The following is a 16912-nucleotide window of genomic DNA, read 5'->3' on the forward strand; positions in this document are numbered from 1 at the left end:
GGATGGCAATAGGACAAGTCGAAGTGGTGTAACAGCATCGCGATCCGGCAGTTTTCCCGAATGGGGGAATCGAATGGGGCTGGGCGTTACAGTGGATCCCATCAACAGAAAGATGGATGTGCAATGGTGCCGTGATCAAACGGGCTGCACTGATAGTTGGTTGGTTTTAGAGCATAGGCAGCCTGATCAAACATTTGGTTCATGTCCGACCGACCATTTCATTTCCAACGAGCCGACAAACTGGTACGTCTTCAAATGTAGCAGTACCTTTCGGTACCTGTACTGTGCAATATGTGCAGATTTGCCAATCACAGCCTGAATTTGTCGAGGTAGTGGGTTGTGATAGAATGCAAGGAATCGGGTAGGGGCGGGGGGGATAACGTATCATCGTATCCAGTCGCCCGACATGACACCCGTCGACCCCAATACGGAGGTGACCTCGGGATTGAGAAAGACCTGCCACTTGCTCGTTAGTCCTCAAATACCAGAGCCTGCCTTCATAGGGCTGCGCTTGGCGGAAGCAGCCGTTCGTATCACACACCATGAAAGCCGCGTGAGACGCACCTCCGAGGCAAGGCATCCAGAAAACCCCTCAATTGCAGAGTAGGTAGGTATGCGTTTCGTGTACCGAGGTAGCCACAGGGGCCAATGATCAATAGAAAGCTACAGTTCCAAGCGCCCGTTGGTGATGTGTGTCGCTCAATTTTGGGAGTCTTGAAGTTGGTCTGCCTGGGCATTGTTGGTCGATGCTGCAGCTTGTGTACCTCGCAAGCCCAGAACATTCCGATTCGGTCACTGGAAGCTGACACCTGAATCATCCGATCATACCGCTCAGCGATACGTTGTGGTCGCATCTGGCGTTTAGCCCCCACCCTCCACACTACGCAGTGCGGGATAAGCCGCAACCTTGTATGTAAAGTTGGCCAGCCTCGCTTGGAACATCTGATCATGTCCGCAATGTTCAACGATGCCCGTCTTACTCAGCTTACGGGTACATCCCGTTCGCCCGGCAGCCGCCGGGCCAAGCCGTTATCTCGTATTGGTAATTGACTTGGAGTGCGGCAGAGACGGTCGATTCGTCACATTTGCATATTGCTTTCTGATATCTGTAGGTATCATGGAATATTTCCCTATATAGAATATCGTAGGCGTAATAATAAGTCAGCTGAGCGGCATATGCACAAGTAAGCCGCACCCGGTCAGCCCCCAGTGCGGGGGCCAAGTCTTAGGCTAACTTGTTTGCAAGTTGGAGTATGATAGCGGCAGCCTACTCTTCCTACCTATCATTTTGCCGTGTCATTGTGTCTCAACCTGTGGCGTGTTGGTGAGACATGCAGAAGTATGGAGCGATATTGCTTTCATGGAGAGGCCTGTATGCAGGTAGGTTACCCAGCCTAGGTGTGGGTTTCGTAATGCTGCGGCTAGTATGACTCATCAGCTCATGATTTATGTCCTTCTGAAAGTGCCATGCAGATATGAACCTGCTAATGCGCCAGGCTCGGTGGCAGCTAATTACGGTGTTGCTCGGGACGGCAAAGCGGAGCATTTCGGATGTGTCAACGGCTGAGGCCAAGACACACGCGGGGTCGCGGGGCTTGATGTAGTTTGCATTTAATGATATCTTGGAGCTATGATTTATAATGCATCGTGGGCATTGAACTGACAGTGTTGTTGTAACAAGACAACATTGCTAGCTAACCTGCGGGAAGACCGCCAAAAAACCAAGCCAACGCTCCATGCTCGAATTTGCTGATACACTTAACGCCCTTTCTCCTGGAGAACGTACCTAGGTGCTTTAAAAGCCTTCCGGGCGATGTACTCATACCCCTCTTAAACCGCATCTTGAGTGTTGTTTCTTGCCTCTTTGTTCGCGCGTGAAGTACCAGATAGACTCATTCCATCTGAAGCCATGAGGTCCCGAAACTCAACATCGCTGACAACGGTCGGCTTCTTGTTGTTTCCTTTGGCCCCCCGCCGATTGTGACGATTTGCCTAGTAGTATGCACCTTTTCCGTCGACACTTTGAATGCCGCACGCAGTGATGTTTCGAGCCGCACGCACCATGGCTTGGACCGGGCGTACTTGATGACTTTTGGCACACTAGGGAGGCAAACGACAAGGAAGGCGGCAGGGATCTGTGCAGTGCCCCAGAACGACATGAACGACAGTTGATGAGTCACGTCCGTCTGGTCCTGGAAGAGCTTGATGTTATAATAAAGACGAACAACCGAGGCGATACATGCGCTAATTCGCTGGTTAATCTACAGACAACAGTGCCACAAGAAGGAATAAAGTGGTAAAAGAGATCCAGGTCTGGTACTTACAATATTCCAATGGCAAACAAGGCGGAAAGCCCTATGATTCTCGACCGGGGTAGGTTTAGTCTGGACACGGCTCTCTGGGGAATAAGCAGGATTGCCAGGTCCGAGACAAGGCACACAACGGCGCCAGAGACATTTACCGCAAAAATGTCGATGCAGTGGCCTTCCACGATGGTCTTATCCCACCACGTTTCCCGTGGAGAACAGGAGAAGATTTGGATAAAGGTGAAGGCAACATAGTATACACCATTGGTATAGAGGAGGACTTGTGCTGCCCAGAACGTGAAGTTGCGTGTGCCATGTGGAACGAAGACACGGAGGTATTGCGCCAAAATTGTAATCTTGAGCAAGAGAATGAGAATTCCCCAGATAACCAGCAGCGTATATTGGAGCTGCCAGAGGTAAGTAAAGAAAGCTTCTGGCATTGACAAGGGGCTGAACATACGAATAGGTATCGACCAAACTGTCTGAATGTGATATCCCACTGATGTACACCCATAGGTGCCCGGGCAAGCAAGACTCCTACAGGTTCAAAAGCCCCTGTGTAAAGTACCTTGAGGGATGTAAGCAACCCCGGATTTCGGTGAGTGGGCAGGTAGGCCACTGATTGTCATGGAGTTCAACTCACCCAAGCGAGTGCTAGCACGTAGTTCTCAAGGCCCATTTGGCGGTCAATCCAAATCTGTGCATACATCTTGATGAAGAACACGATGGTAGAGAGAGCATGCAAGCCATGAAGGGCACATTGTGCGCTGAAGGCCACGCTGTCAGGGTTCACAAAATTTGGCTGCACACCCGGCGGAGGTGGTGAAGCTGGGAGATTCAGCATCTTCTCCCGAGCCGCAGGCGATAAAGGGACATGAGCCATGTTGGTGAGGTGAGTAGCAAACTTATTCGCAAATGATTATCTTGGAAGTAGAAATTTCCGCCGAGTGAGCAGCATAGAAGAAGGACCATGGCGAAGATGTTTTTGAGGTTACCAAGTGTGGACTCACTTGGGTTTTGCATGCTTTTCACGGGACATTATGAGTCGCAAGGCTGTGAACTAAGAACAGAATAATAGAAAAGGGAGGGCGTGATGCAAATCAAGACACCCCGCAGACCATGGATGCGTGGAACACACTGCATCATGTTGCTTACCTTTGTGACATAAGAGGTTTTCTGCCTCGGGCGTAGGGCTGACCACCATTACGGTATCATTTCGGCAGCAGTTTGGCGAAGATGTGCTTCAAATGGCGAGTCTTGGTTGGCTACCTTTGCAAAGAATAGGTGTTGGTGACTTGAGGTTTCACTGCAGCTTTGGTGTTGCATTCCGGCACAGTCTTCACGCTGCAGATTACGGGGGCGAAGCACCAACATTTATTGATTGTTGGTCATGGTCGGGAAAACGCATGCAATGCACAAGTATGTTAGCACATGTCTATTAATAACTCAGCCCTCAGACTGCCTGATTATGGTCTGAGGTGTATGGAACCGTGGTCGCCAGTTGGTTGACAATTGCTGTTGGTTGCGCCAATCTCCTGATCGGCTTTCAGAGGTACCCCAGGCCAAGTTTTTGTTTTTATGTTTTTCAACTTCCGGCTGGGCTTCCTTCCAAAACCAGACGTCTGTCCGTACTTCGTAGGATATTCCTGATTTCTCATCCCGAGGCCTGTCCATCTTTTTCCAGACACCGAATCACACGGTCTCTGTGCTTTTTCTTTGTTCTGATCTCCAAAGGCCAATTGACATCGGGCATCAGCAGTTCCAGACCCGAACCCCGCAGTTGTCTTCTGTGTGCTCATCATGGCACTCCCGGGCTTTGTCCAACTTGGACCCAACATCCTTCTCTACACGCCATCAGAGCATCAGGTCGGCCAGCTGATTATCCTATGCACTTGGATGGGTGCTGCCGACAAACACATTGCCAAATATGCGGACATTTACCGCCAGAAAGCCCCCGGCGCCAAGATCCTACTGCTCAAGTCAGTCGTGGGCAGCATGATCAGCTCCTACGCCAGCCAACGGCGCGCCATGAGGCCAGCCCAGCAAGCAGTTTGTCAGCTCTTGCAGGAGCACTACAGTTTGCAGCGTGGTGGCGAAAGCTTCAGCGAGGAGCCCCGGATCCTGCTGCACATGATGTCCAATGGAGGAGCCAACTCGGCAACGAACTTGCTTGTTGACCTTAAAGCGCGATTGAAGGCTCCTCTTCCCATGGCCGGGCTGATCTGCGATAGCACGCCCAATGCCTCCTCATGGAAGAAGACATGCCACGCCTTCATGTATTCCTTCCCCTGTGGTTTTCCTATCAACCTCTTCACCACGGCGTTTGTCTATGCTACCATCACTTTGCTCTATGCATGGATCGCTCTGGGAAACGAGGCCCCAGAGGACTACTGGCGAAGGTCTGTCTTGGATGAAAAGCTCATCCGCTGCAGAAAGGTATGCTACGTTGCATCCAAGATTGACAAGATGACGGACTGGAGGGATGTGGTGTCTCACGCAGCCGAGGCTCGCAAGATGGGCTGGAAGACGAAGGAAATCATTGTTGACGACACCCCGCATTGCAACCATATCAGCAAGCATGAGGAGGTTTACGTCAATGCTGTCAGTGACGTGTGGGAAGGCAGGGAGATTTGACCTTCTCTATAGGCATGACTGTCTGTAGGAATTAAGCATCAGAGTTGTCACCACTCATCGTCCACAATTCTATTTTCATAACTGAAAGACTGGGGGCCTTGATTTGAAATAGTGGCTCAGAGGTGTTCTCAGAGACAAAATACACTCTTTTAGATCACTAGATTGACTCAACACAACATCCGCCAGACATTAGGCCCTAGACTGACTGTTTTGCTGCCCCCAAGCTCTGCTCATGTTCTACATTGACAGGATGTTCTACTATCTGGCTCTTGTTTCTGCGCCAACTGCCCGCCTTCCTTGATATCGGTCGATCGATTAAGTCTGCTACGACTAAGCCACCGCCCTCGGTCTGACTGCCCATGCGTGTCTGGGAGGGGTGGTAGCTTTGGGGGTGGGGAGACTTCACACCACACTACGTGCTGATGAAGATTACGCCCAGTATCTGAGGATGTGCAGTGCTACCAAGCTACGGCAGGGGGCGCTTACGGGTGTACATTCACAGCTGAAATGAGAAGAGGGCGTCACTTCGCCCCACCCCCACCCTCTAATATTGAAGTGTTATATCAGGAGCCTTGAAATCACTGCAGTCCAGATACATGTAGAGTACTTCGGTACATTTGATTACATCATGGGAGTCGTATGTCACATCTTTCTAGCTTTCTAGGTGTACGCGTTTCCATGTGCATGCTGGCCATCGCCTGTAGGGACTGTAATATATCGTAGGTGTGAATATAAGATCGACGCAACAGAGCCTTATCATGCCAGCCCGCCAAAGTACGAGGATAAACATCAATCAGTTTGTCTAGATTCATGACTTCTTAGTTCAAGACGAAAAGCTAGTATACGTGCGTTAAGTCCAATACTCATCAATACCCATTCATCGCCATGGAGCCAGACACCACCACCCCTATTGCCGTAGTTGGCATGTCCTTTCAGTTCCCCGGAGGGGCTACATCACCCGGGTCTCTCTGGTCTATGATGTCGCAAAGGCGATGTGCCTCGAGCGACTTCCCAGAAGATCGACTTGGGGGCTCGGCATTCTATCATCCAGACCGGTCCCGCGGAGATAGTGTAAGCTTCACGCCCTAGATCAATACAATGTGACAATCCGAATGGTTCTGACGGTTCAAAAGGTGCCATTGAAAGGAGGGCACTTCATCGAACAAGAACTGGGGGCATTTGATGCGCCGTTCTTTTCGATTTCTGCCTCCGAGGCGGAAGCGATGGATCCACTGTCCAGGGCTCTTCTGGAGACAACGTATAGAGCCCTCGAGAATGGTATCGAGCAGCATTTCTACGGATCCAGGCAACTTTGGCTGACATAGAATCCAGCGGGCGAGTCGATGGAGACCGTCTCCAACAGCAAGACGTCCGTGTATACGGGAAACCTTGCTGATGATTACAAGTTTGTCTTTGCACAGGACATTGAGCAGAACTCAAAGTACGGGATGGTTGGCATGACAGGTTTGTTAGCTGGCCGGTTGAGCTGGTTTTTCAATCTCAAGGGGCCGAGCCTGACTGTGGACACGGCATGTTCCAGCAGCCTGGTCGCATTAGATCTGGGCTGTCAGAGTCTTCTTGCTTCTTCTTCTGATATGGTAAGTGCCCTGGATGCTGCTTTATAATACTGGCGCTGATAAGAGCTCGATTCTAGGCTATCGTGACGGGATGCAGCCTTCTATTTGCTCCCAACTTCTTCCACCTGCTTTCCAACATGGGCATGCTGTCACCGGACAGCAAGTGCTTCAGCTTTGACCACCGTGCCAACGGCTACGGGAGGGGCGAAGGCATCGCAGCCCTGATCCTCAAGCGTCTGCCGGACGCGCTGCGCGATAACAACACCATCCGGGCCGTCATACGCTCTACGGGGGTGAATTACGATGGACGTACGCCTGGCGTCACGCAACCGAGCGGAGCTTCGCAGCTCGCTTTGATTCGCGAAACCTACAGCAAGGCAGGCCTCAGTATGCTACCTACGAGGTACTTCGAGGCACATGGGACTGGGTAAGCCAGGATCTCGTAATACCTCGACACCATGCTACGAAAGTAGCCAAGCTAATTGGTGCATCATCGTAGTACACCGGTCGGAGATGTTATTGAAACATCCGCTATCGGGGCCGCTTTCCATGAAGCACGATCACTGGACGACCCCTTGTACATGTATGTATACCCTCTATTTCCTCAAACACGGCACCAACTAGTGATCACCGGGCTTTTCAAGTCTCAGCTAATATTATCCTCGACAGCGGGTCTGTTAAGTCGAACATTGGCCACGCAGAAGGTGCTAGTGGGCTCGCATCAGTAATCAAAGCGATTCTCACTTTGGAGAACGGGGTGATTCTTCCTAATGCCAACTTCGAGTCTTTGAATCCCAAGATAGCAGCAGACCGGTTGAAAATCAAGGTACGAAGAAACATCCAGGCGTTACATTGACTCCACTCTCACATGTACCTAGGTTGCTGAGCATTTGACACGCTGGCCGGCTGCCGGGCTGCGAAGAGCTTCCGTGAATTCCTTTGGGGCGAGCGGTACCAATGCTCATGTTGTACTTGACGACGCACTCAACTATCTCCGTCAACGGAATCTGAGAGGAAATCACTGCACAAGGGAAGATCCAGTTTTAGTAGCCGTTCCATCTCTAAATGGGATTGAACCAACTCGGGCTCTCCATGTCAACGGCCTCAATGGCTCCAAGGATTCCATTGGGCATACCAACTCTCCACGCCTGATCGTCTTATCTGCGTTCGACAAGCCAGCGCTGCGACGTGTTCTGAATCTTCACTCACAATGGATGGAAGAGAACATGTCGGCGATCAAAACCGACCCTGAGTTTCTTCGGGATCTGGCATACACCCTTCTGGAACGTCGCAGCCTTTTACGATACCGGAGCTTTGCTGTGGTCAACGAAGAAGATGCCATCCAGGCAGGAGGAGGAAATTTCTCCTCCCCGATCCGCTCAAAAAGCCAACCTCGAGTGGCATTCGTCTTTACCGGCCAGGGCGCACAATGGGCCGGTATGGGCCGAGATCTATTCCAAGTTCCCGCGTTCTATGATACTATCAGGGAAGCTGATGCGTACATGAAGGAGATTGGAGTTGGCTGGGATCTCATAGGTAAGATGAGGGGGCCCCTTCATCCTAGTCTGGGACGTTCGCTAACCAGCAAAAGATGTACTCGGCAATGACGACCACAAGTCTGATCTGGGCCACCCAGTCTTGAGCCAGACGCTCTGTACAGTCTTACAAATTGCACTGTGTGACCTTTACCGCGCCCTCCACGTGCGACCATCTCTGGTCGTCGGGCATTCGTCCGGGGAAATTGCTGCTGCGTAAGTGGATATATTACCTTGAAACCGGGGACATAACTAAATGCTGAATTAATTAAAGCTACTGCATTGGAGCAATATCACGGGAGTCAGCCATCAGGCTCGCCTATACTCGTGGCGTTCACGCATCAGAAACAAGTCAAAAGATGTCGGGAGGGATGATGGCAGTAGCCATGGCTGCTTCGGACATTGCGCCTTTGCTGGAAATGGTGGCCACGCCCCAAACCTCTTTGACCCTGGCATGCATCAACAGCCCAGCAAGTGTGACCATATCCGGTGACAAAGACCTGCTAGAGGAGCTGGCCATTCTGTTGGAGCAACGCCAAATCTTCCATCGTCGTTTGCGTGTAGACGTCGCGTATCACTCGCCAATTATGGGCACTGTCTCCACGGGGTACAAACGGGATATGGGAGTGATCCAGCCAGGAACCATCAACTCGGAAACAGAGTTAGACACCAAACCGACCATGATCTCTTCAGTCACCGGCCAGGTTGTGGACGCAATGACACTCCGCCAGACCGAGTATTGGGTGCAAAATATGATGCAGCCGGTCCTCTTCTCCGATGCCATGTCTTGCATCTGGTCCGCTGGAGCTGTCACTGCGCGCAAAGAGCCGCATGCGAGTACTCGAGCAAGTAACAGTCCAGTGGATATCCTAGTTGAGATTGGCCCTCACTCGGCACTCGAGTCCCCCGTTCGTGAGATCGTCAAGTCGTATTCGGCAGCCGCGAGTGTCAAGTATTACTCTTCTATGAAGCGCCGTGTGCCGGCTTATAGGCATCTCCTTGCGACCATTGGCTACCTCTCATGCCATGGTGTCACAGTCAACTTCAAGTCTGTGAGCACCATTGGCAGTTCGAATGATCATAGACGATCCGGCAGAGTGATCGAAACCCTCCCCGAATACCCCTTTGATCACTCTTGTACCTATCTTCCGACCGGGCGATTGGGAAGGTCCCTTCGGTTTCGGAAGCACGGCAAACTTGACCTCTTAGGCAAACCAGTGGTGGACTGGAACCCCTTACAGCCCCGATGGAGGAACTTCTTGAAACTTTCCGAACTTCCCTGGGTTAAGGACCACAAGGTATGTAGTTGACAGTAAATCCGAGTAAAAATTCTCGCTAATCGACCACCCAGATCAATGACACGATTATCTACCCGGCCGTGGGTGTGCTGGTTATGGCCATTGAGGCAGCTAACCAGCTCGCCGACCCAGCCCGCCCGATCAAGGGCTTCAAGCTCACCGATGCCTGCTTCAAGGTCGCCCTGGCCATCCCAACCAGCGCGCAAGGGATCGAGACTCAGCTGGTCTTCAACCCCCTCTCCGCGGGGAGCTCCGAGTCAAACAGTGCTGCCTCGTGGAGGTTCCAGCTGCTTTCCCATGACGGCGCACAATGGCAGGAGCACAGCTACGGAACCGTTCATATAGACTATGCGCGAGTGCAACATGGCCTCGAAGTTGACGAGGACCTGGAAAGATTGAAACAGGCCCAGGCCACTTACGGCGCCGCTGGCGAATCCGCAGTCTTCAGACGGACCAAGGACGAGTTTTACGACTCGGCATTCAAATCGGGCTACACTTTCGGGCCCGCCTTTAGGGCCATGGATAACATTGCTTACAGTGACCGGCCCAAACGTCGGGCCACGGCCAGCATCGACTGTTTTGAATGGAAGGATGTTGACGGCAGAAACCACTTTCAGGAACATGTTGTGCACCCAGTCACTCTTGACGGCATCCTCCAAGTGAGTATTGCAGCATTCTGTCGGGCTGGGGAGGACGTTACATCGACCGCCGTCCCTTCCGAGATCGAATACCTTTGGGTATCAAAAGATGGTCTAAGCAAGCCGCGCGCAGACATGGTCCGGTCGGTAGGAACTTTCCTCGCCCATGGCAATGTAGGGTATGAAACATCTGTCATTGCGCTCGACAGTGAACTGTCGAAGGTCACGCTCGAGGCCAAGGGCGTCAGGACGCGGTTCGTTACGGGAGTGGCGCTTTCACAGGATCAAGCACAAGATCATCATATGTGTTACACCATGGAGTGGAGGCCCGACATAGATCTGCTACACACCAACACACAACCCTCGGCCACGAATTCCCCGACTCAGGCGACTGAGCACAAAGGAACCTCCTTGACAAAGGCTCATAGTCTCATTGTTAACTTTCTGGAGCTCCTAACCTTCAAAAATCCCGACATGAAGATTTTGCATGTTGCTAATTCCGAAGGAGGTGCTGCAACCGGCGCTCTTCTTGAGGAGCTTCTTCGCCCCCATCAGGGAGGGACCGGTCCTACTTTACCTTGTCGAGAACTGGTTTCTAGCTCTTTGAAAGCTCAGGCCGCCGACATTGACATGTATGATCTTGTTGTCGATTCGTTTGTGAGTAAACCCCGAGTCTCGCTGCACTATGAACAAGTGGCGGAAATAAAATCTTACATCTATGATAGGGATCATTACCAGATGCGCTGAGCAAAGCTCATCGATTGCTCAAGCCGTAAGTAATTCCCATCTACTATAGACTGCATGGCCCTAACGACTGGCAGAGGTGGAAAGCTTGCCCTACTTTCGGGCCCCAGTCCGGCAAACCAACACGCAGAGATCACCAACGGATATCACACAGACAATTACGCAACTCAACACCATACCCCAGCGAGTGAGCAACCTCATGGCCTTGAGGGGCCGGACTACAAATTTGATCTTGAACAGTCCGGCTTTTCCGAAGTGCGGCGTTCTACCACCGGCACAACGGATGAGGAGATACTGCTCACCGCGTCAAAGCCCTACAACACCGTCGTACCAAAGTCGTCAATGAATTATGTTCTGGTGGTCGAGGCAACCCCATTCCAGGAGAAGCTAGCTCGGGTTCTTACAAGCAAGTTGGACAATGTGGCTCTGACTTATACGGTGTGTTATCTTGACCAGCTCACCAAGGCCAAGGAGGAGGAGGAGCCTCAACGAGTTCTCATATTCATCTCTGAGTTGGAGCGTCCTCTCCTTCTGAACCCCTCGCCATCTGAATTTTTGAAGATCCGGGATGCCCTGGCCTCGACGAAAGGCCTCCTTTGGTTGACCGGCCTTGGGGAAGATGGTTTGCTGCCACCTGACACCGGATTGGCCGACGGGCTGGCCCGAGTCCTCCGCTCCGAGAATGGACAAGCAGTCATCGTAACTGCCGGGCTTGCAAGTGCATCCGCCCCTGACCAAGCCGAGCAGATCATGACGCTGATTCTGGCCACGGACTTTGGGACGACGAACCAAGACTACGAGGGGTCATATCGTCAAGTCGATGGTAACCTCCAGATAGGCCGCCTACGGCCCAACGCAAACCTCTCTCAAACCATATTCAGCAAACTGTCGCCATACCAGTCCAAGGTCCTTCCGTTCGAGGAGGCGCCACCTCTACGGTTGGCAGTCGGAACACCCGGCCTCCTGGACAGCCTGTATTTCGATCAGGATCTGCCAGCTGAAGAGCCCCTGTCTCCCGGCTGGGTCGAGATCCGCGTTCTTGCGGTAGGGTTGAACTTCAAAGACCTGCTCTTGGCCCTGGGGAGAGAGAATGGCACGACGTTCGGAAATGAGTGTGCCGGTGTCGTACACCGAACTGGAGGCGGCACGTCTTTCGAAATCGGCGACAGAGTCTGCATTTTCTCCCCGACTGCATTCTCTACTTATACCAGGGTGAAGGCCGAGCATGTGGCCAGAGTCCCCGATGGGTTGTCCCTTGAGCATGCTGCTGGCGTACCAGTACAGTTTGTCACTGCGTGGTATGCCATCCACAGCGCTGCCAGGACACAAAAAGGAGAGAGCATCCTGATCCACTCGGCTGCGGGGGGGACTGGGCAAGCGGCGTTGCAGATGGCGCAGCTGCTGGGCTGTGACGTCTTTGCCACCGTCGGTTCCGAGGAGAAGAAAAGGTTCCTTATCGAGAGTTATGGCGTTCCCGAGCATCACATCTTCTATAGTCGCAATACGGCTTTTGCGCAGGGAATTCTTCGGCTAACCCATGGCCGCGGTGTTGATGTCATCATCAACTCCTTGTCTGGGGATGAGCTGTTCGCCTCGTGGGACATCATTGCTCCGCACGGTCGGTTCATCGAACTGGGGAAGAAGGACATTGCCGCCAATAGCGGTCTCCCCATGCGACCGTTCCTGCGGCGCGCCACCTTCGCCGCATTGGAAATTGGGGCCACAGCGGCGGATTTTGGCGTCTTGGGGAAAGAGATCATCGATAACATCCTGGATATGTTCACCAAAGGGACTTTGCATCCCGTGGAGAACTTTCAGGTGTTGCCAATATCTCAGCTCAAAGAAGGGATGCGCGCCCTTCAGTCTGGGCATAGTATCGGGAAGATCGTATTCAACATGGCAGAGAATTCACCTGTGCCGGTAGGAATACCTTGTTTTTGTTGTGTTTTTAATAACGCTGTTCTTTCCTTGCTGACCCCGACTGCTTTGAACAGGTCCGAATCCGATCCCAGTCGGCGTGGCACTTGGATGGCACCAAAACATATGTTATTGCCGGTGGTACCCGCGGTCTCGGACTGATGATCGCAGAATGGCTGGTAAAGCAGAGGGGTGCCCGACATTTACTTCTACTGTCACGATCTGGTATAAAGCACAAAGCTATCGACGCCGCGAATACGGTCAGCAATCTTCGTGGGCTTGGCGCTGTTATTGAAGCACCCGAATGCGACATTAGCGATATTGATGCGTTGCGGGATGTCATTGAAACATGCCGAGGCTCCATGCCCCCGATTGCTGGCTGTATCCAATCCTCAATGGTATTAAAGGTTCGTCGTCTCATCTCCTACGAGAGTGCCTGACTGCATGAAATCAGAGATGTTAGCATTGGACATTCTAACGAGGACCCTAGGACACCGTCTTTGCCAACATGTCTCATGAGGACTGGGTAGCAAGTACGAAGCCAAAGGTGCGCGGCTCCTGGAATCTCCACACCGTCTTACCCAGGGGCCTTGATTTCTTCATCCTGCTCTCGTCCATCTCTGGGATAGTGGGTTCCGCCGGCCAAGCCAATTACGCGGCCGGAAACACGTACATGGACGCCCTGGCCCATTACCGCAATGCCCTTGGCGAGCGGGCAATGGCCCTGGATTTGGGGGCGATGCTGGACCACGGCTTCCTGGCCGCGAACGACGCACTGCGTGATCGGGTTCTTTCTGCCGGGCTTCTCCGAGGCATCAATTCGACGGAACTGCTCGCCTTGTTCGATCACTATTGCGACCCTACTTCAAGCCCGCACGAGGCACAAGTGGCCGTAGGACTGGCCCCTGCATCGGAGCTCAGGGCCGCGAGCCTACAGACCCGCAGCCCGCTCCTCTCGCTCCCCTTCTATAAACACATATTTACCGGCGCCGACGACTCCGACAAACAACAGGCCATCGGGGACGAAAAAAGCCTGGAAGCCGCCCAGCGGCGGCGGGATTTCGTATCCGCCGAATCGACTGCTGATGCTGGCGTGATCGTCTCCCAGGCCCTTCTGCAACGCTTGGTCGCCATGACGCCAGGTCTGCGAGATCGCATGGACGCCAAGCACCTCGACGAGCCTGTCCAAACCTTTGGGGTCGACTCTTTGCAAGCCATTGAGCTGCGAAGCTGGTTTGGTCAGGAGTTTGCAGCCGATGTGCCGATATTTGTCATCCTCGGCGACGAGACGCTAGCCTCGATAGGGCTTTTGGTGGCTGGGAAGAGCAGATTGCGAGCATCCTAGAAGAGTGGATGAGAGAACAGACGGAGGGCGACAGGAAAATGGTCATGGTACCGGGCAAAAGAAGCGACCATGGAGGATGAGTTGCTGACTCTGTTGCGCCGGTTGCCCATAGATCAGGCCTGTGTAAGGGATTGGCGTCTGTAAAGGGTTGGTTGGTTGCACTGGTTCGCAGTCCAATTAATACAAGCACTGTTGGCAATTCAGTGGTCTGTTCTAGAGCTGTTGGCTGGAATCAGTGCGGTTTGGCCTTGTGGCGGGATCTGTTAGGTCGCCCCGACGTAATTTGGTGCTTGCGTGGCGGGTTACCATGATTACTAGGTACCCTGCATGACTTCGGCCAGATTACCGCAACACAGGCACTTATATCCGCATGCTTTCAGCCAAGCAGCGTAGCTCAATAATAAATAATGTAAAATTCCACGGACTATATACAGGTACTTTGCAGCAGATGCCCCAGCTTGCCAGAATAACCATTCAGAGCGACCGACCGAAACTATTTACAAATGGCGTAATCGATGTACACAAGAGTGCTTACCCACAACTACGGCCAGGGATATGGGACAGCAGCGAGCCATTTCTGCTTACTTAGACGTCGTAGGTGGATCCGATGGGGCCGAACTTGATGTTGCTGTAAGTGACCTTGGCGTTGGCGAACTTCTGGCGGACGGTCGCAGGCTCGCTGCCTTCGAGCGGGCACTCGCCGCGGGCGACACCGGGGTCGCCGGGGTTACGGTCGGTGGGGTACACGACGCCGTCGAGCCAGAGCATGTTGGAGTACAGCTGTGTCGAAGTCCTGTTAGTTTCCTCCAATGGCAGTGGAAGGTGGCAGTGAAAACTTACGTCGTCCCAGATGGAGATGGTCAGAACCATGCCCTTGCCGGTGGCGTCACCCATCTGCGCGAGGCCTCCGAGCTCCTGGTAGCGCAGGTTGTCGGCGAAGAGCTCCTTGGAGGCGTCGCAGAAGGCCTCGTCGATGACAGAGCCGCCGTCGACGACCTTGGACTCGGGCACGTCAATGCGGGCGCCGTCCTGGATGAAGTACTGCGAGATGCTCTCGAGGCTGCTTCCCGACCCGTGGAACTGGGTGACGACGGTGAACTTCTTGCTGGTGTCGACCGTCTTGCCCTTGCCGTAGAAGTCGGTGTTACCGTGGCGGTACGGGTTCAGGTCGCAGCCGTCCGGGTCGCACTGGCCGGCGTAGCGGTCCTCGCTGTAGGTGCCGCCGCAGCTCTCGTTCTCGCACACGACGTACCCGGAGTCCTCGCAGGGGTGGGGGGTCAGGGCGAAAGACATGCTGTTGGCCTCCCACAGGTCCATCTCGGCGCAGCAGGGGCCCATGGCGCCGACGCCCGAGTTGGCGTCGTCGGGGGACGGCTTCCAACCCTCGGCGTTGCCCTACCCCGTCATCCGTCAGCACTGATTTCCTCCAAGGCCATGAAGAACTAGGACCGGAGAGAAGAGGACTCACCTTGCCGTCGATCCACTTCAAGTCACGGGCGCACTGCGAGTCGCAGTAGCCGGTTCCGTACTTGGCGCCCGCCTTGTTGCCGGGGAGCGGGCCTTGCCGCCGTCCTCGTCCATGGAGACGAAGTAGACGGCGCCGTTGAGGCCACAGCCGATCTCGCCGTTCTCGACGTCGAAGGCGATCTCGTTGCCGTTCATGGTGAACATCTCGTAGTTCTCGTCGTCGGCCAACAAGTAAACGCGGGAGCCGACGTTGGTGCCGCTGCTGTTGGGCGTGACGAACTTGAGGCTGACGGCGTTGCCCGAGGTGGTGATGCCGTAGGTGGACGCGTAGTCGGCGCCCTCGATCTCGCAGTTGGCGGCGCAGGCCTCGTTGTCGGGGCAGAACTCGGAGTTCCAGGTGTTGCCCGTGTAGCAGTTGGTGTAGCCGCCCTTGCCGTGCGCCCAGCGCCAGTTGGCGTCAACGACGATGGAGCCCGCGACGTTGCTGCAGGAGCCCGGTGCGGTACACTTTTGCCAGGTCAGCTTGGGGTGCACCTCTTCTTGCTCGGTGCCGGCCAGCTGCGACTGCCCGGTGGCGACGAGGGACGCCAGGATGGCGATCTTGGACAACATGGTGCAGGATGAAGAATCAGATCTGGTATTCAGTGGTGGCTTGGTGCTCTAGAGTCGAGATATCAGCCCGCGTTCCTTCATTCTCATCGCCGCTACTTATACACGATACCTGTCTCCTATCCACCGGTTTCCCAACGCATCACGGAGGCAACTCCATCTTGTCCCGCCAGGCGAAGATGGCTCGCGGATCCATAATCTTCCTCTCTCGTCGCGGACTGCGGTTTTCGGGTCAGACGTAGAGTTGTTCCGGAGGGCGCGCCGCTGAGCGACAAGGCTCCGCAGATCTCCCGCTGGCGATTTTGACGGCCTGATGTTGACTCATGGGGCAGGCTGGCATACGACAAATGACGACGAGGAGTGGTGGCTGGAGGCCAACTTGCTAGGGCTGCCCAGCGCCGAGCCTCTTGGGACTTTAAGGCAGCGCCTGGCGGGCCGGTTATATGAGCACGTTTCGCCTTGGCGACGCGTGCCGCGGCGCTGGCCAAGTGGGCGCCCCGGATTTTCCGTCCGCAACGGGTGGGGGATCGGCATGGGCGCCTCTGCGAGTCTGCCCGGATAAATGCCCCCTCCCCGATTCTGGGATCCCCTTCTGAACTGGCCACACACTTTCACAGCGCATAAGACGATCATATACAGTTCGCGGCACGGGACGAGCTTTTGCTCAAGAATCTTGGTTCGGAGGCGCACCCGCCGAAATGAAGATCTAGGTACGGCCGGGCCGTCATTACTTGAGATCAGCATCTCTACCGCCCCCACCCACGAATCATCATCCTGGACAAACCTCTCCGTTTCACATTAACTGCTCACCTGTCGCAATCTTGTCCCAGAGGCCCAGAGGA

The 16912-nt window shown here is 53.9% G+C and overlaps 4 protein-coding genes across 4 annotated transcripts; 2 read left to right on the top strand and 2 right to left on the bottom strand.

The window, feature by feature from the left end:
- Positions 1-1992: 1992 nt before the first annotated feature.
- PG986_014053 (uncharacterized protein) lies at positions 1993-3189 on the bottom strand (the record flags this gene model as incomplete). Its single annotated transcript, XM_066850275.1, has 5 exons — positions 1993-2020; positions 2062-2261; positions 2462-2713; positions 2767-2874; positions 2950-3189. The coding sequence occupies 5 exons, from the start codon at positions 3187-3189 to the stop codon at positions 1993-1995; spliced, it is 828 nt and encodes a 275-aa protein (XP_066692513.1).
- Positions 3190-4106: 917 nt separating this feature from the next.
- On the top strand, positions 4107-4940 carry PG986_014054 (uncharacterized protein; the record flags this gene model as incomplete). Its single annotated transcript, XM_066850276.1, has 1 exon — positions 4107-4940. One exon carries the CDS (start codon positions 4107-4109, stop codon positions 4938-4940), a length of 834 nt encoding a protein of 277 aa, XP_066692514.1.
- Positions 4941-5825: 885 nt separating this feature from the next.
- On the top strand, positions 5826-13994 carry PG986_014055 (uncharacterized protein; the record flags this gene model as incomplete). Its single annotated transcript, XM_066850277.1, has 13 exons — positions 5826-6011; positions 6074-6218; positions 6273-6538; positions 6595-6944; positions 7187-7343; positions 7396-8053; positions 8109-8268; positions 8327-9350; positions 9404-10645; positions 10714-10760; positions 10810-12652; positions 12727-13056; positions 13140-13994. The coding sequence occupies 13 exons, from the start codon at positions 5826-5828 to the stop codon at positions 13992-13994; spliced, it is 7263 nt and encodes a 2420-aa protein (XP_066692515.1).
- Positions 13995-14579: 585 nt separating this feature from the next.
- Positions 14580-16073, bottom strand: PG986_014056 (glycoside hydrolase family 7 protein; the record flags this gene model as incomplete). Its single annotated transcript, XM_066850278.1, has 3 exons — positions 14580-14774; positions 14835-15389; positions 15489-16073. 3 exons carry the CDS (start codon positions 16071-16073, stop codon positions 14580-14582), a joined length of 1335 nt encoding a protein of 444 aa, XP_066692516.1.
- Between the last annotated feature and the right edge of the window lie 839 nt (positions 16074-16912).

The sequence above is a fragment of the Apiospora aurea genome (genome assembly GCF_038362705.1).
Source record: "Apiospora aurea strain CBS 24483 chromosome Unknown utg000010l_segment0_segment0, whole genome shotgun sequence".
Lineage (NCBI taxonomy): Eukaryota > Fungi > Ascomycota > Sordariomycetes > Amphisphaeriales > Apiosporaceae > Apiospora > Apiospora aurea.